We start from the raw sequence: 17,075 nt of genomic DNA, 5'->3' as shown, positions 1-17,075 counted from the left end.
CCCCATCCCTCTCCAGAGCTGGGTCAGGGGGTCCCCATCCCTCCCCGTGTCCAGGGGTCCCCATCCCTCTCCGGAGCCGGGTCTGGGGGTCTATCCCAGGGTGGATTCGGGGGGTCCCCCTGCTCTCTGTCCCACTGGGGGTCCCCATCCCTCCCAGCCCCTGGAGCCAGGTCCCTGGGTGTCCTGTCTGTCCCGGAGCTGGGACCAGGGGTCCCCATCCCTCCCCGTGTCCGGGGGTCCCCATCCCTCCCCGGAGCCGGGTCTGGGGGTCCACCCCGGGGTGGGTCTGGGGTCTCCCCGCTCACCTGAGGGCGCGGCTGAGCTTGTCGTAGTTCATGTGGGGCTTGCACTTGCGCACCCCCCAGAGCCGGGTCAGGGGGTCCCCCATCCCTCCCCGTGTCCGGGGGTCCCCATCCCTCCCCAGAGCCGGGTCAGGGGGTCCCCATCCCTCCCCGTGTCTGGGGGTCCCCATCCCTCCCCGGAGCCGGGTCAGGGGGTCCCCATCCCTCTCCAGAGCCGGGTCAGGGGGTCCCCATCCCTCCCCGTGTCTGGGGGTCCCCATCCCTCTCCAGAGCCGGGTCTGGGGGTCCATCCCGGGGTGGATTTGGGCGGGTCCCCCATCCCTCTCCGGAGCCGGGTCAGGGGGTCCACCCCGGGGTGGGTCTGGGGTCTCCCCGCTCACCTGAGGGCGCGGCTGAGCTTGTCGTAGTTCATGTGGGGCTTGCACTTGCGCACCCCCCAGAGCCGCGCCACCTCGTCGGGGTCCTTGATGACGAACTCGCCGTAGTCGCCCTGCCAGGCGATCACCTCCCGGTACCGCTCCTGCCGCAGCAGCTCCAGGATGAAGTGCCAGAGCTGGATCTGCCGCGAGCCCGGGCTCGACTCCGGCTTGTACGCCCAGTCCGGGAAGGCGAAGCCTGGGGAGGGGATGGGGAGGATGGGGGGACGCACAAGGGGACACACAGCGGGATGGGAGGAGGGACACCGGGATGGGGAGACAGGGACCGGGATGAGGAGATAGGGACCAGGATGGGGGGGGACACATAGGGATGGGGACACACGGACAGGGATGGGGACACACAGGAACAGGGATGGGGACACACAGGAACAGGGATGGGGACACACGGACAGGGATGGGGACACACGGACAGGGATGGGGACACACAGGAACAGGGATGGGGACACACGGACAGGGATGGGAAGACAGGGGCCGGGATGGGGAGACAGGGACCAGGATGGGGGGACACAGGGATGGGGATACAGGGACAGGGGTGGGGAGACAGGGATGGGGGAGGACACAGGGATCGGGATGGGGAGACAGGGGCCGGGATGGGGGGACACAGGGATGGGGACACAGGGACAGGGATGGGGAGACAGGGACCGAGATGGGGCGACACAGGGACCGGGATGGGGGGGACACAGGGATGGGGAGACAGGGACCGGGATGAGGAGATAGGGACCGGGATGGGGACACAGAGACCGGGATGGGGATACAAGGGGAGACACACCGGGATGGGGTGGGGAGGACACCGGGATGGGGAGACAGGGACCGGGATGGGGACACAGGGATGGAGGGACACAGGGGCCGGGATGGGGGGACAAGGGGACACACACCGGGATGGGAGGAGGGATACCGGGATGGGGACACAGGGACCGGGATGGGGGGACACACCGGGATGGGGAGACAGGGACAGGGATGGGGGGACACAGGGATGGAGGGGACCCAGGGACCGGGATGGGGGGACAAGGGGACACACACCGGGATGGGGTGGGGAGGACACCGGGATGGGGAGACAGGGACCGGGATGGGGACACAGGGTTGGAGGGACACAGGGACAGGGATGGGGACACAGGGACCGGGATGGGGGGAGGACACCGGGATGGGGAGACAGGGACCGGGATTGGGGGGACACATCGGGATGGGGAGACAGGGACCGGGATGGGGGGGGAGACAGGGACAGGGATGGGGACACATCGGGATGGGGACACAGGGACAGGGAGAGGGGGGATCACAGGGGCCGGGATGGGGGGACACAGGGATCGGGATGGGGGGGGACACATCGGGATGGGGAGACAGGGACAGGGATGGGGGGGGGACACATCGGGATGGGGAGACAGGGACAGGGATGAAGGGACACACGGACAGGGATGGGGGGACAGGGACCGAGATGAGGGGGACACAGGGACCGGGATGGGGGGGACAAAGGGATGGGGAGACAGGGGCCGGGATGGGGGGACACAGGGATGGGGAGACAGGGACAGGGATGGGGACACAGGGACCAGGATGGGGGGACACAGGGATGGGGACACAGGGACCAGGATGGGGGGACACAGGGATGGAGGGGACACAGGGACCGGGGTGGGGAGACACAGGGATGGGGGGACACAGGGACAGGGATGGGGACACAGACACATGGACAGGGATGGGGGACACAGGGACCGGGGTGGGGGGAGACAGGGAAAGGGATGAGGACACAGGGACCGGGATGGGGGGACACAGGGATGGGGAGACAGGGACCAGGATGAGGGGACAAGGGGACACACACCGGGATGGGAGGAGGGACACCGGGATGGGGAGACAGGGACCGGGATGGGGGAGACACAGGGACAGGGATGGGGGAGACAGGGACCGAGATGGGGGACACACATGGGGATGGGTGGGACACAGGGATGGAGGGACACAGGGACCGGGATGGGGGAGACAGGGACCGGGATGAGGGGACAGGGACAGGGATGGGGACACACGGACAGGGATGGGGGGGGACAGGGACCGGGATGGGGGGGGACACATCGGGATGGGGAGACAGGGACCGGGATGGGGACACAGGGACCGCGATGGGGGGGACACAGGGACCGGGATGGGGGTGACACAGGGGCAGGGATGGGGGGACACAGGGATGGGGAGACAGGGACCGAGATAGGGGGACACAGGGACCGGGATGGGGGTGACACAGGGGCAGGGATGGGGGGACACAGGGATGGGGAGACAGGGACAGGGATGGGGAGACAGGGACCGGGATGGGGGGACACAGGGATGGGGAGACAGGGACCGGGATGGGGGGGACACAGGGACAGGGATGGGGACACAGGGATGGGGAGACAGGGACCAGGATGGGGGGGACACACATCGGGATGGGGGGACACACGGACAGGGATGGGGTGGGCGACACGTGTGTGTGTGTGTGTGTGTGGGAGAGGTGAGGGGGGGGGGTCCTCACCCCAGTGTCGGGGGGTCCCTCCACCCACCCCCCCGCTGGTACCTGGTGTCCAGAGCGCGGGTACCGGGGAGGTGAGGAGCAGGTCGGAGACGCAGCTGCAGTCCATGGCGGGGGGTCACACCTGGGGGGGGGGGAGAGGTTGAGGGGGGGGGGGGGTGGGGGCGCAGCCTTGCCGGGGATGGGGGGCTGGGATGGGGGAAGGGGAAGGAGGAGGGATGGGGGGCTGGGGGTGGGCGCAGGGGAGGATTTGGGGGGCTGGGGAGGACTTGGGGGGGCGCAGGGGCTGGGGGTAGAGGAGGGTTTGGGGGCGCAGGGGAGGATTTGGGGGTGTGGGGAGGGTTTGGGGGGTGAAGGGGCTGGGGGCAGAGGAGGGTTTAGGGGCGCAGGGGAGGATTTGGGGGGGGTGCGGGGATGGGGTGCAGGGGAGGATTTGGGGGGCTGGGGAGGACTTGGGGTGCAGGGAGGATTTGGGGGTGCGGGGAGGATTTAGGGGGTGAAGGGGCTGGGGGCAGAGGAGGGTTTAGGGGCGCAGGGGAGGATTTGGGGTGCCGGGAGGGTTTGGGGGGTGCAGGGGCTGGGGGTAGAGGAGGGTTTAGGGGGACAGGGGAGGGTTTGGGGGCCTGGGGAGGATTTGGGGGTGCGGGGAGGGTTTGGGGGGCTGGGGAGGACTTGGGGTGCAGGGAGGATTTGGGGTGCAGGGAGGATTTGAGGGTGCGGGGGCTGGGGGTAGAGGAGGGTTTGGGGGCGCAGGGGAAGATTTAGGGGGCTGGGGAGGATTTGGGGGTGCGGGGAGGGTTTGGGGGTGCGGGGGCTGGGGGCAGAGGAGGGTTTAGGGGGACAGGGAGGGTTTAGGGGCGCAGGGGAGGGTTTGGGGGTGCGGGAAGGATTTGGGGGGCTGGGGAGGACTTGGGGCGCAGGGAGGATTTGGGGAGGGGTGCGGGGATGGGGCGCAGGGGAGGGTTTGGGGGTTCCGGGAGTATTTAGGGGGTGAAGGGGCTGGGGGTAGAGGAGGGTTTGGGGGCGCAGGGGAGGATTTAGGGGGCTGGGGAGGATTTGGGGGTGCGGGGAGGGTTTGGGGAGCGCAGAGAGGACCGGGGGGGTTCAGGGATTGGGGGGGTAGGGGAGGATTTGGGGGTTCGAGGAGGAAATGGGGGTGCGGCGGGGACTTGGGGGGCGCAGGGGCTGGGGGCAGAGGAGGGTTTGGGGGCGCAGGGGAGGATTTGGGGGGCTGGGGAGGATTTGGGGTGCAGGGAGGATTTGGGGAGGGGTGCGGGGATGGGGCGCAGGGGAGGATTTGGGGGTGCGGGGAGGATTTGGGGGGTGCAGGGGCTGGGGGCAGAGGAGGGTTTGGGGGCGCAGGGGAGGATTTAGGGGGCTGGGGAGGATTTGGGGCGCAGGGAGGGTTTGGGGAGGGGTGCGGGGATGGGGCGCAGGGGAGGAATTGGGGGTGCGGGAAGGATTTGGGGGGCTGGGGAGGACTTGGGGGTCTGGGAAGGACTTTGGGGGGGGGGGGTGGATGTGTGCAGAGGAGGGGGCGCAGGATTTGGGGCTGCGGGGAGGACCCGGGGGGTGCAGAAACCGGTGGCAGGGGAGGGTTTTCGGGCTCGGGGAGGCTCCGAGTCCCCCCCAGCCCCCCTCAGCTCCCCCTTCCTCAGCCCCCCCCCCTCCCCGACCCCCCCCTCCCCCCCCCGCCCCCCCCCGTGCCCCCCGGCAGCCGCTCGTTTCCTTGTTAGTTTTTGATTCGGGTTTCGGCGCTTTCAACTCGGCGGCGGCTCCCGCAGCCTCCTGCGCTAACGAGCAGCGCTGGGAATTGCGGCCCGCGGCCACCCCGCACCGGCACCGGCACCGGCACCGGCACCAGGACCACCAGCCCCGCACCAGCCCCGCACCAACCCCGCACCAACCCCGCACCGGCACCGGCACCGGGACCACCAGCCCCGCACCAGCCCCGCACCAGGACCGGCACCGGCACCGGCCCCGCACCGGCACCGGGACCAGGACCACCAGCCCCGCACCAGCCCCGCACCGAGACCAGGGCCGGGACCAGGACCGGCCCCGCTCCGGGACCAGGAGCAGGACCGGGACCTGGACCGGCCCCGCACCAGCCCCGCACCGAGACCAGGACCGGGACCAGGACCAGGACCAGGACCAGGACCAGGACCGGCCCCGCTCCGGGACCAGGAGCAGGACCGGGACCTGGACCGGCCCCGCACCAGGACCAGGATCGGGACCGGGACCAGCCCCGCACCAGCCCCGCACCGGCCCCACACCGGGACCGGGACCAGGACCGGGACCAGCCCCGCACCGGCACCAGGACCGGCACCGGCCCCCACCAGCCCCGCACCGGCACCAGGACCGGGACCAGGACCGGCCCCGCACCAGCCCCGCACCAGGACCAGGACCGGGACCAGGATCAGGACCAGGACCAGCCCCGCACCAGCCCCGCACCAGGACCAGGACCAGCCCCGCACCGGCCCCACACTGCGACCAGGACCAGGACCAGGACCAGGACCAGGACCAGGACCAGCCCCGCACCAGCCCCGCACCGGGACCAGGACCAGGACCAGGACCGGGACCAGCCACGCACCAGCGCCGCACCAGCCCCGCACCGGCCCCGCACCAGGACCAGGACCAGGACCAGGACCAGGACCGGCCCTGCACCGAGACCAGGACCGGCCCCGCACCAGCCCCGCACCGGCCCCGCACTGGGACCAGGACCAGAACCAGGACCGGGATCGCACAGTCAGACCCCGCACACACGGATCCCGCACACGCATCCCCAGGACACACGTCCCAGGACACAAACACCCCCCCCCCCATCCCGCATCTGCCCCGCACACGCAGCCCCCCTGCTCACCCTCCCCCCTCCCCGAGCCACCCACTGCCGGTACCAACAGCCACTGGACACACACACCCCGTACACACACCCCTTACACACGCACCCCTGTACACACACATCCCCCCCTACACACACACAACCTGTACACACACATCCCTTACACACACCCCCCATACACACACCCCCCCCGTACACACATCCCTTACACACACACCCCCTGTACACAAACAAACCCCTGTACACACACCCCCTGTACACACACACCCTGGACACACACCCCTGCACACACACCCCCACTGTACACACACACCCCCTGTACACACACCCCTTACACATGCATCTCCTGTACACACACCCCCCCACCCCGTACACACACACCCCCCTGTACACACCCCCTGTACACACACCCCTTACACACACACCCCGTACACACACCCCCTGTACACACACCCTCGGACACACACACCCCTGTACACACACCCCTTACACACGCATCCCCCTGCACACACATCCCCCCTACACACCCCCCCTGTACACACACACCCCTTACACACACACCCTGTACACAACCCCTGGACACACACACACACCCCCCTGTACACACATCCCTTACACACGCACACCCTGTACACACACCCACTGTACACACACAAACCCCTGTACACACACACACCCCGTACACACACCCCCATACACACACCCCTGTACACACACAGCCCTGTACACACACCCCTTACACACACCCCCATACACACACCCCGTACACACACCCCCATACACACACCCTGTACACACACCCCCCTGTACACACACATCCCTTACACACGCATCCCCCTGTACACACATCCCTTACACACACCCCTCTGTACACACACCCCTGTACACACACACCCTGTACACACACCCCTTACACACGCATCCCCTACACTCACAAGGCCCTACACACCACACCACCCTCACACACGTGTCCCTGCCCCTCACACACATGTTGGTGCCCCTCACACCCTCACACATGTGTCAGTGCCCCTCACACACGTGTCCCTGCCCCTCACACACGTGTGGGTGCCCCTCACACCCTCACACGTGTGTCCCTGCCCCTCACACGCATGTCAGTGCCCCTCACACACGTGTCCCTGCCCCTCACATGTGTGGGTGCCCCTCACACACGTGTCTGTGCCCCTCACACACGTGTTTGTGCCCCTCACACACGTGTGGGTGCCCCTCACACATGTGTCTGTGCCCCTCACACACGTGTCTGTGCCCCTCACACATGTGTCTGTGCCCCCCACACATGTGTCAGTGCCCCTCACACACGTGTCCCTGCCCCTCACACACGTGTCTGTGCCCCCCACACACGTGTGGGTGCCCCTCACACACATGTCTGTGCCCCCCACACATGTGTCTGTGCCCCTCACACACATGTCTGTGCCCCCCACACATGTGTCTGTGCCCCTCACACACGTGTCAGTGCCCCTCACACACGTGTGGGTGCCCCTCACACGTGTGTCCCTGCCCCTCACACACGTGGCCCTGCCCCTCACACACGTGTCTGTGCCCCTCACACACGTGTGGGTGCCCCTCACACACGTGTCTGTGCCCCTCACACACGTGTGGGTGCCCCTCACACGTGTGTCCCTGCTGGGTGCCCCTCACACGTGTGTCCCTGCCCCTCACACACGTGTCAGTGCCCCTCACACACGTGTCCCTGCCCCTCACACGTGTGTGGGTGCCCCTCACACACGTGTCTGTGCCCCTCACACACCTGTCCCTGCCCCTCCCTTGCACACCCACATCAGCCCCCATCCTCCATCTCCCCACCCTCCATCCCCCCATCCTCTATGCACCCCCATCCCCAATCCCCCCATCCCCTCTCCATCCATCCCCCCATCCCCTATCCCCCCATCCCCTCTCCATCGATCCCCCCATCCCCTCTCCATCCATCCCCCCCCATCCCCTCTCCATCCATCCCCCCATCCCCTATCCCCCCCATCCCCTCTCCATCCCCCCCATCCCCTCTCCATCCCCCCATCCCCTCTCCATCCATCCCCCCCATCCCCTCTCCATCCCCCCATCCCCTCTCCATCCATCCCCCCCCATCCCCTCTCCATCCATCCCCCCATCCCCTATCCCCCCATCCCCTCTCCATCCATCCCCCCATCCCCTATCCCCCCCATCCCCTCTCCATCCCCCCCATCCCCTCTCCATCCCCCCCCCATCCCCTCTCCATCCCCCCCCCCCCATCCCCCTCCCTGCATTATTCATGACCCCAATTAGCGCCCGGCCGCCGCCCCGCGTGGGCTCGTTGTTTCATGACCCGCGGCGATGGGAGCGCGGCCCGACCCCCCCCCACAACCTCCTTGGACCCCCCCCCCCCAAACCTCAGCCCCCGCCCCCCCCACCCCCCCCCGGATCGATACGGGGATCAATGGGGCCGCTTTGATCCGCCGGCCCCGGCAGGATAACGAGGGGCTGGGGGGGCTGGGGGGGGGGTGGGGGACTTGGGGGGGCTGAGGAGGGTTGGGGGTGTTGGGGGGCTTGGGGGGGCTGAGGAGGGTTGTGGGACTGGGGGGGGGCTGGAGGGCTGGGGCGGGGGGTCTGGGGGGTGGGGGGGTTGCGGTTGGGGAAGTGGGGGTGGTGGGGTTTGGGGGTTGGGGGACTGGGGGGCTTGGGGGGGCTGGGGGCTGAGGGGGGCTGGGGGCTTGGGGGCTGGGGGCTTGGGGGGCTGAGGGGGTTGGGGGGGTTGGGGGGCTGAGGGGGGTTGGGGGCTGAGTGGGTTGGGGAGTTGGGGGGCTGGGGAGCTTGGGGGGGCTGGGGGAGGCTGAAGTGAGAGTTTTGGGGAGTTGGGGGGCTGGAGGACTGGGGGGGCTGGGGGGGGCTGGGGGAGCAGAGGGGGCAGAGGGGGGTTGGGGGAGTTGGGGGGCTGGGGGGGGCTGGAGGGCTGGGGGGGGTTGGGGGAGTTGGGGGTCTGAGGGGATGAGGGAGGTTGGGGGGGCTGGAGGGCTGGGGGGCTGGGGGGTCTGAGGGGGGTTGGGGGGGCTGGGGGGAGTTGGGGGGGTTGGGGGGCTCAGGGGGGTTGGGGGAGTTGGGGGGCTGGGGGGGGTTGGGGGCTGAGAGGGATGAGGGGGGTTGGGGGCCTGGAGGGCTGGGGGGGATTGGGGGGGCTTGGGGGGGCTGGGGAGGCTGGGGGGGGTTGGGGGGGCTGAGGGGGGCTTGGGGGGCTGGGGGATGAGGGGAATGAGGGGGGATGAGGGGGGTTGGGGGTATTAGGGGGGCTGAGGGGGCTGAGGGGGGTTGGGGAAGTTGGGGGGCTGGGGGGGGTTGGGGGGAATGAGGGGGGTTGGAGGGGTTGGGGGGCTTGGGGGGCTGGGGGGGGTTGGGGGAGTTGGGGGTCTGAGGGGAATGAGGGGGGTTGGGGGGGCTGGGGGGGCTGGGTGGCTGAGGGGGATGAGGGGGGGCTGAGGGGGGGTTGTGGGGGGCTGGGGGGGGTTAAAGGGGGGGTAGGGGTGTGACACAGGGTGGGGGTGTGCAGGGCAGGGTGTGCAACGGTGTAGGGCCCTGACATGTAGGGACACACAGCCCCATATATAGGGACATACGGCCCCATATATAGGGATATACAGGCCCATATATAGGGATATACAGCCCCATATATAGGGATACAGAGCCCCATAAATAGGGATATACAGCCCCAAATATAGGGATATACAGGCCCATATATAGGGATATACAGCCCCATATATAGGGATATACAGGCCCATATATAGGGATATACAGCCTGATATATAGGGATACACAGCCCCGTATATAGGGATATACAGCCCCATATATAGGGACACACAGCCTGATATATAGGGATACACAGCCCCATATATAGGGACACACAGCCCCATATATAGGGATATACAGCCTGATATATAGGGACACACAGCCTGATATATAGGGATACACAGCCCCATATATAGGGACACACAGCCCCATATATAGGGATATACAGCCTGATATATAGGGACACACAGCCTGATATATAGGGATACACAGCCCCATATATAGGGACACACAGCCTGATATATAGGGATATTCAGCCCCATGTATAGGGACACACAGCCCCATATATAGGGACACACAGCCCCATATATAGGGACACACAGCCTGACCTATAGGGATATACAGCCCCATATATAGGGATATACAGGCCGATATATAGGGACATACGGCCCCATGTATAGGGACACACAGCCCCATGTATAGGGACACACAGCCCCATATATAGGGACACACAGCCTGATATATAGGGACACACAGCCTGATATATAGGGATACACAGCCCCATATATAGGGACACACAGCCTGATATATAGGGATATTCAGCCCCATGTATAGGGACACACAGCCCCATATATAGGGACACACAGCCCCATATATAGGGACACACAGCCTGATACATAGGGACACGCAGCCCCATGTATAGGGACACACAGCCCCATATATAGGGACACACAGCCCCATATATAGGGACACACAGCCTGATACATAGGGACACGCAGCCCCATGTATAGGGACACACAGCCCCACCACACAGCCCCCCCCAGCAGCCAGAGCCCTGCCGCTGCGACGGGTCCATATGCCGATTCTATAGGGGATGCCCCTCTCTGTCCCGAGCCGGGGGGGTGAGGGGGGGGGGCATCTAGTATGACACACCCCCCCCCCCCCATCTCAGCATATACAGGTGCCCATATGGGGCTGGGGGGGGGGGGGGTATGGATTATGCACAGGGGATGGGGAGGGACATATGGACCATCCATAGGGGCTGGGGGGCTGTAAGGAGCATCCATAGGCTGGGGGGGGGCTTATAACCCCAAATATGGGGAGGGGGCGCACATACCCGCCTGACCCCCCCATATGTGGTACCCTGGGGGTGTGGGGGTGTGGGGGGGCGTGTGGATTGTGCACAGGGCATATGGACCATCCATAGGGGATGGGGGGGTTGTATTACCATCCATAGGCTGGGGGGGGGCTTATAAACCCAAATATGGGGAGGGGGCGCACATACCCCCCTGACCCCCCCACATGTGGTACCCTGGGGGTGTGGGGGGGTGGGGGGGCGTGTGGATTGTGCACAGGGCATATGGACCATCCATAGGGGATGGGGGGGCTGTATTACCATCCATAGGCTTGGGGGGGGTCATATAGCCCCAAATATGGGGAGGGGGCGCACATACCCCCCCGACCCCCCCATATGTGGTACCCTAGGGGGGGGTGATGGGGAGTTGGGGGGGGGGGGATGTATGATGCCGGCTACAGCAGCAGGTCCTGGGGGGAGGGGGGGTGGGGGTGGGGGGGGGATGATGGGGGGGGGGATGGGGAATTGGGGGGGGGTCTCTCGGTCCCCAGCACATCAAAGCGCCGCCGCCGCGGGCGGCTCCGGCCCCGCCGCGCACACGCGTGTCCGGGGGCTGTTTGCGATCGGCGGCTCCCGGGAGAGGAAGAGGAGGAGGAGGAGGAAGAAGGGGGGGGGGGGGGGGGGATGGGATGGGAAAGGAGGGGGGGGGGGATGGGCGTAATTAGCCATTAGCGGGTGATTAATGATGGGATGGGGAGGGGGATGGAAGAGGGGGGGAGGGGGGTGCACCCCACAGTATGGGGGGGGGGTGGTTTTAAAGGGTGACCCCCCCCCTCTAAAAACCCCCCCACCCCCCCTCCTCATTAAGACACTAATTAAAGATGGGGGGGGGTAATTAATTAATTAATTAATTACAAGGATGGGGGTGGGTACCAGAGGGTGGTGGTGATGCCTGGGGTGGGGGGGTGGTATTTGGGGGGGGGTCCAGGGGGTCTGGCAGGGGATGGGGTGGGTACCAGAGGGTGGTGGTGATGCCAGGGGTGGGGGGGTGGTATTTGGGGGGGGGTCCAGGGGGTCTGGTAGGGGGTGGGGATGGGTACCAGAGGGTGGTGGTGATGCCAGGGGTGGGGGGGTGGTATTTGGGGGGGGTCCTGGGGTTTGGCAGGGGATGGGGGTGGGTACCAGAGGGTGATGGTGATGCCAGGGGTGGGGGGGTGGTATTTGGGGGGGGTCCAGGGGGTCTGGCAGGGGATGGGGGTGGGTACCAGAGGGTGGTGGTGATGCCTGGGGTGGGGGGGTGGTATTTGGGGGGGGTCTGGCAGGGGATGGGGGTGGGTACCAGAGGGTGGTGGTGATGCCAGGGGTGGGGTGTTGGTATTTGGGGGGGGGTCCAGGGGTCTGGCAGGGGGATGGGGGTGGGTACCAGAGGGTGGTGGTGATGCCTGGGGTGGGGGGGTGGTATTTGGGGGGGGGTCTGGGGATGGGGGTGGGTACCAGAGGGTGGTGGTGATGCCAGGGGTGGGGGGGTGGTATTTGGGGGGGGTCCAGGGGGTCTGGCTGGGGATGGGGTGGGTACCAGAGGGTGGTGGTGATGCCAGGGGTGGGGGGGTGGTATTTGGGGGGGGGTCTGGGGGTGCTGTGGGCTCGTTCCCATCGATCGGTGGGGATGGAGCCATAAATCCCGGTGTCAGGATGCGCCGGGCGCGGGCGGATCGATGGCTCCGGCACCGGCACCGGCACCACACGCGTGTGCGACGGCACCGGGGCACCAGGGCACACGCGTGTGGGGATGGGGGTGTGGGGGCACGTGGAGCTCACAGGTGGGGGCACATGGAGCTCACAGGTGAGGACATGGATCGCGTGTGCAAGGGCACATGGAGCTCACACGTGAGGGCACGGGGATGGCGTGTGCAAGGGCACATGGAGCTCACATGGAGCTCACACGTGGGGACACACAGAGCTCACATGTGGGGACACAGATCACGTGTGCAAGGGCACACGGAGCTCACATGGAGCTCACATGTGGGGACACACGGAGCTCACATGTGGGGACACAGATCGCGTGTGCAAGGGCACACGGAGCTCACACATGAGGGCACACAGAGCTCACACATGGGGACACACAGAGCTCACACGTGCTGACACGTGAGGGCACGGGGATGGCGTGTGCAAGGGCACATGGAGCTCACACGTGAGGCCACAGGGAACACGCGAGGGCACACGGAGCTCACACAGAGCTCACATGTGAGGTCACAGGGATCGCATGTGCAAGGACACACGGAGCTCACATGTGGGGACACACGGAGCTCACACGGAGCTCACATGTGCTCACACGTGAGGACACAGGGATGGCGTGTGCAAGGACACACGTAGCTCACACACAAGGGCACACGGAGCTCACACGGATCTCACATGTGCTGACACGTGTGGGCACAGGGATGGCGTGTGCAAGGGCACACGGAGCTCACACACAAGGGCACACAGAGCTCACACGTGAGGGCACATGGAGCTCACATGGAGCTCACATGTGAGGACACACGTAGCTCACACACAAGGGCACATGGAGCTCACACGTGCTGACACGTGAGGGCACAGGGATGGCGTGTGCAAGGGCACACGGAGCTCACACGGAGCTCACATGGAGCTCACACGTGAGGACACAGGGAACACGCGAGGGCACACAGAGCTCACATGGAGCTCACATGTGGAGACACAGGGATTATGTGTGCCAGGGCACAGGGAGATCACACGTGAGGACACACGGAGCTCACACGTGGGGACACAGGGGACACGCGAGGGCACACGGAGCTCACACGTGGGGACACACGGAGCTCACATGGAGCTCACATGTGAGGACACAGGGATCACGTGTGCCAGGGCACAGGGAGCTCACATGGAGCTCACACGCAGGGACACACAGAGGTCACACAGAGCTCACACGTGAGGTCACACAGAGCTCACATGTGAGGGCACACGGAGCTCACACGCGCTGACACCTGAGGGCACACGGATCGCGTGTGCAAGGGCACAGGGAGCTCACACACAAGGGCACACGGAGCTCACACGTGCTGACACGTGGGGACACACAGAGCTCACACGGATCTCACACGTGAGGCCGCAGGGATCGTGTGTGCAAGGGCACACAGAGCTCACACATGAGGGCACAGGGAACACGTGAGGGCACACGGAGCTCACACACAAGGACACATGGAGCTCACATGGAGCTCACACGTGCTCACACATGAGGGCACAGGGATGGCGTGTGCAAGGGCACAGGGAGCTCACACGTGGGGACACATGGAGCTCACACGGAGCTCACAAGTGCTCACACATGGGGACACAGGGATCGCATGTGCAAGGACACACAGAGCTCACACATGAGGACACAGGGAACACACGAGGGCACACGTAGCTCACACACAAGGGCACACGGAGCTCACACAGAGCTCACATGTGAGGACACAGGGATCGCGTGTGCAAGGACACAAGGAGCTCACACGTGAGGGCACACGGAGCTCACACGGAGCTCACACGTGCTGACACGTGTGGGCACACGGATCGCGTGTGCAAGGGCACACAGAGCTCACACGGAGCTCACACGTGAGGACATACGGATCTCACACACAAGGGCACACGGATCGCGTGTGCAAGGGCACACAGAGCTCACACAGAGCTCACACGTGAGGACACACGGATCTCACACGGATCTCACACGTGAGGACACGTGAGGACACAGGGATGGCGTGTGCAAGGACACACGGAGCTCACACGTGAGGACACAGGGAACACGCAAGGGCACACGGATCTCACACGGAGCTCACACGGATCTCACACGTGCTCACACGTGAGGACACAGGGATGGCGTGTGCAAGGGCACAGGGAGCTCACACGCAGGGACACACGGAGCTCACACGGAGCTCACACGTGAGGACACACGGATCGCGTGTGCAAGGGCACACGGAGCCCACACACAAGGGCACACGGATCTCACACGTGAGGGCACACAGAGCTCACACGCGCTGACACGTGAGGACACCAGGACGGCGCGTGTGGGGGTCCCCCTCGCCCCCCCTGACCCCCACCCCATGGTACCGTGTGTGGGGTGGGGTGTGTCACACCCCCAGCCAGGGCTCCCGTGTGCACACGCGTGTGTCCCCGGCACGCAGCGGCGCTGAGACCCCCCCCACCCCCACCCCCCCCCCAACTCTGCACCCTGGTCACGCGTCGCGCCCGGTGCCGCATTCTGCAGCCCCCCCCCCCCCCACTATAGGGCTGGTGGGGCCTATGGGGCTGGGGGCTCTATAGGGGTGTCCATAGGGGCTGGGGGAGGGGGGTCAGGGGGTGCAGAGGGGCTTGGGGACTGCAGGGGTAGAGGGGGCTATAGGGGCTATAGGGGGCTATAGGGGGCTATAGGGGGCTATAGAGGGTTATAGGGGGCTATAGGGGGACTATAGGAGGTTATAGGGGGGCTATAGGGGATTATAGGGGATATAGGGGGCTATAGGGGGACTATAGGGGGGGCTACAGGGGAGCTATAGGGGATTATAAGGGATATAGGGGGACTATAGGTGGCTATAGGGGGGTTATAGGGGATATAGGGGGCTATAGGGGTGCTATAGGGGGATATAGGGGGACTATAGGTGGCTATAGGGGGGTTATAGGGGATATAGGGGGCTATAGGGGTGCTATAGGGGGATATAGGGGGACTATAGGTGGCTATAGGGGGGTTATAGGGGATTATAGGGGATATAGGGGGCTATAGGGAGACTATAGCGGGGCTACAGGGGGGCTATAGGGGATTATAGGGGTATAGGAGGACTATAGGTGGCTATAGGGGGCTATAGGGGATTATAGGGGCTATAGGGGGCTATAGGGAGACTATAGCGGGGCTACAGGGGGGCTATAGCGGGGCTACAGGGGTATAGGAGGACTATAGGTGGCTATAGGGGGGCTATAGGGGATTATAGGGGCTATAGGGGGCTATAGGGAGACTATAGCGGGGCTACAGGGGGGCTATAGGGGATTATAGGGGTATAGGAGGACTATAGGTGGCTATAGGGGGGCTATAGGGGATTATAGGGGCTATAGGGGGCTATAGGGGGACTATAGCGGGGCTACAGGGGGGCTATAGGGGATTATAAGGGATATAGGGGGACTATAGGTGGCTATAGGGGGGTTATAGGGGGTTATAGGGGCTATAGGGGGACTATAGGGGGGCTACAGGGGGGTTATAGGGATTATAGGGGCTATAGGAGGCTATAGGGGGCTGTAGGGGGTTATAGGGGGCTATAGGGGGACTATAGGTGGCTATAGGGGGGCTATAGGGGATTATAGGGGCTATAGGGGGCTATAGGGGATATGGAAGGCTCTAGGGGCCGCTGGGTCTATAGGGGCTATAGACTCTTGGTCTATATAGTCCATAGGGTCCGTAGGGATTATAGGACCAGGGGCTACGGGTGCTATAGGTGCTACAGAGCCCCTGGGGGCTATAGGGGCTATAGGACCAGGGTCTATAGGCACTATAGGACCTGTAGGGTCTTGGGGGGCTATAGGGCTGGGGTCTATAGGTGCCATAGGCGCTATAGGGCCTGTAGAGTCTCAGGGGGCTTTAGGCACTACAGAGCCAGGCTCTATAGGGTCCATAGGTGCCATAGGGTCTGGGGGTCTCTAGGCATTATAGGGCCAGGATCCATAGGGTCTCAGGGGGCTATAAGCACTATAGGGCCGGGCTCTATAGGGTCCAATAGGTGCCATAGGGCCTGGGGGTCTATAGGCACCATAGGGTCTCGGAGGGCTATAGGGCTGGGGTCTATAGGCTCCATAGGATTTCAGGGGCTATAGGGCCAGGGTCTATAGACTCCATAGGGTCTTGGGGACCTATAGGACCAGGGTCTATGGACTCCATAGGTTCTCGGGGGCTATAGGGCAAGGGTCCATAGGGCCCATAGGCGCCATAGGGTCTCAGGGGGCTATAGGTCCGGGCTCTATAGGCACTATAGAGTCTCAGGGTGCTATAGGGCCAGGGTCTATAGGCTCCATAGGGTCTCGGGGGGGCTATAGGGCTGGGGTCTATAGACTCCATAGGTTCTCGGGGGGCTATAGGGCCGGGTTCTATAGGACCCATAGGCACCATAGGGTCTTGGGGGGCTATAGAGCCAGGGTCTATAGGCTCCATAGG

The 17,075-nt window shown here is 64.9% G+C and overlaps 1 protein-coding gene across 1 annotated transcript; it reads right to left on the bottom strand.

The window, feature by feature from the left end:
- Positions 1-678: 678 nt before the first annotated feature.
- LOC311204839 (ETS domain-containing transcription factor ERF-like) lies at positions 679-3,324 on the bottom strand (the record flags this gene model as incomplete). Its single annotated transcript, XM_084281182.1, has 2 exons — positions 679-917; positions 3,261-3,324. 2 exons carry the CDS (start codon positions 3,322-3,324, stop codon positions 679-681), a joined length of 303 nt encoding a protein of 100 aa, XP_084137308.1.
- Positions 3,325-17,075: the final 13,751 nt, after the last annotated feature.

Source organism: Gallinula chloropus, assembly GCF_964237585.1.
Source record: "Gallinula chloropus genome assembly, contig: HAP1_SCAFFOLD_670, whole genome shotgun sequence".
Classification (NCBI taxonomy): Eukaryota; Metazoa; Chordata; class Aves; order Gruiformes; family Rallidae; genus Gallinula; species Gallinula chloropus.
The sequence above is the reverse complement of the archived record's forward strand: the minus strand, read 5'-3'. Positions and strand labels throughout refer to the sequence as shown.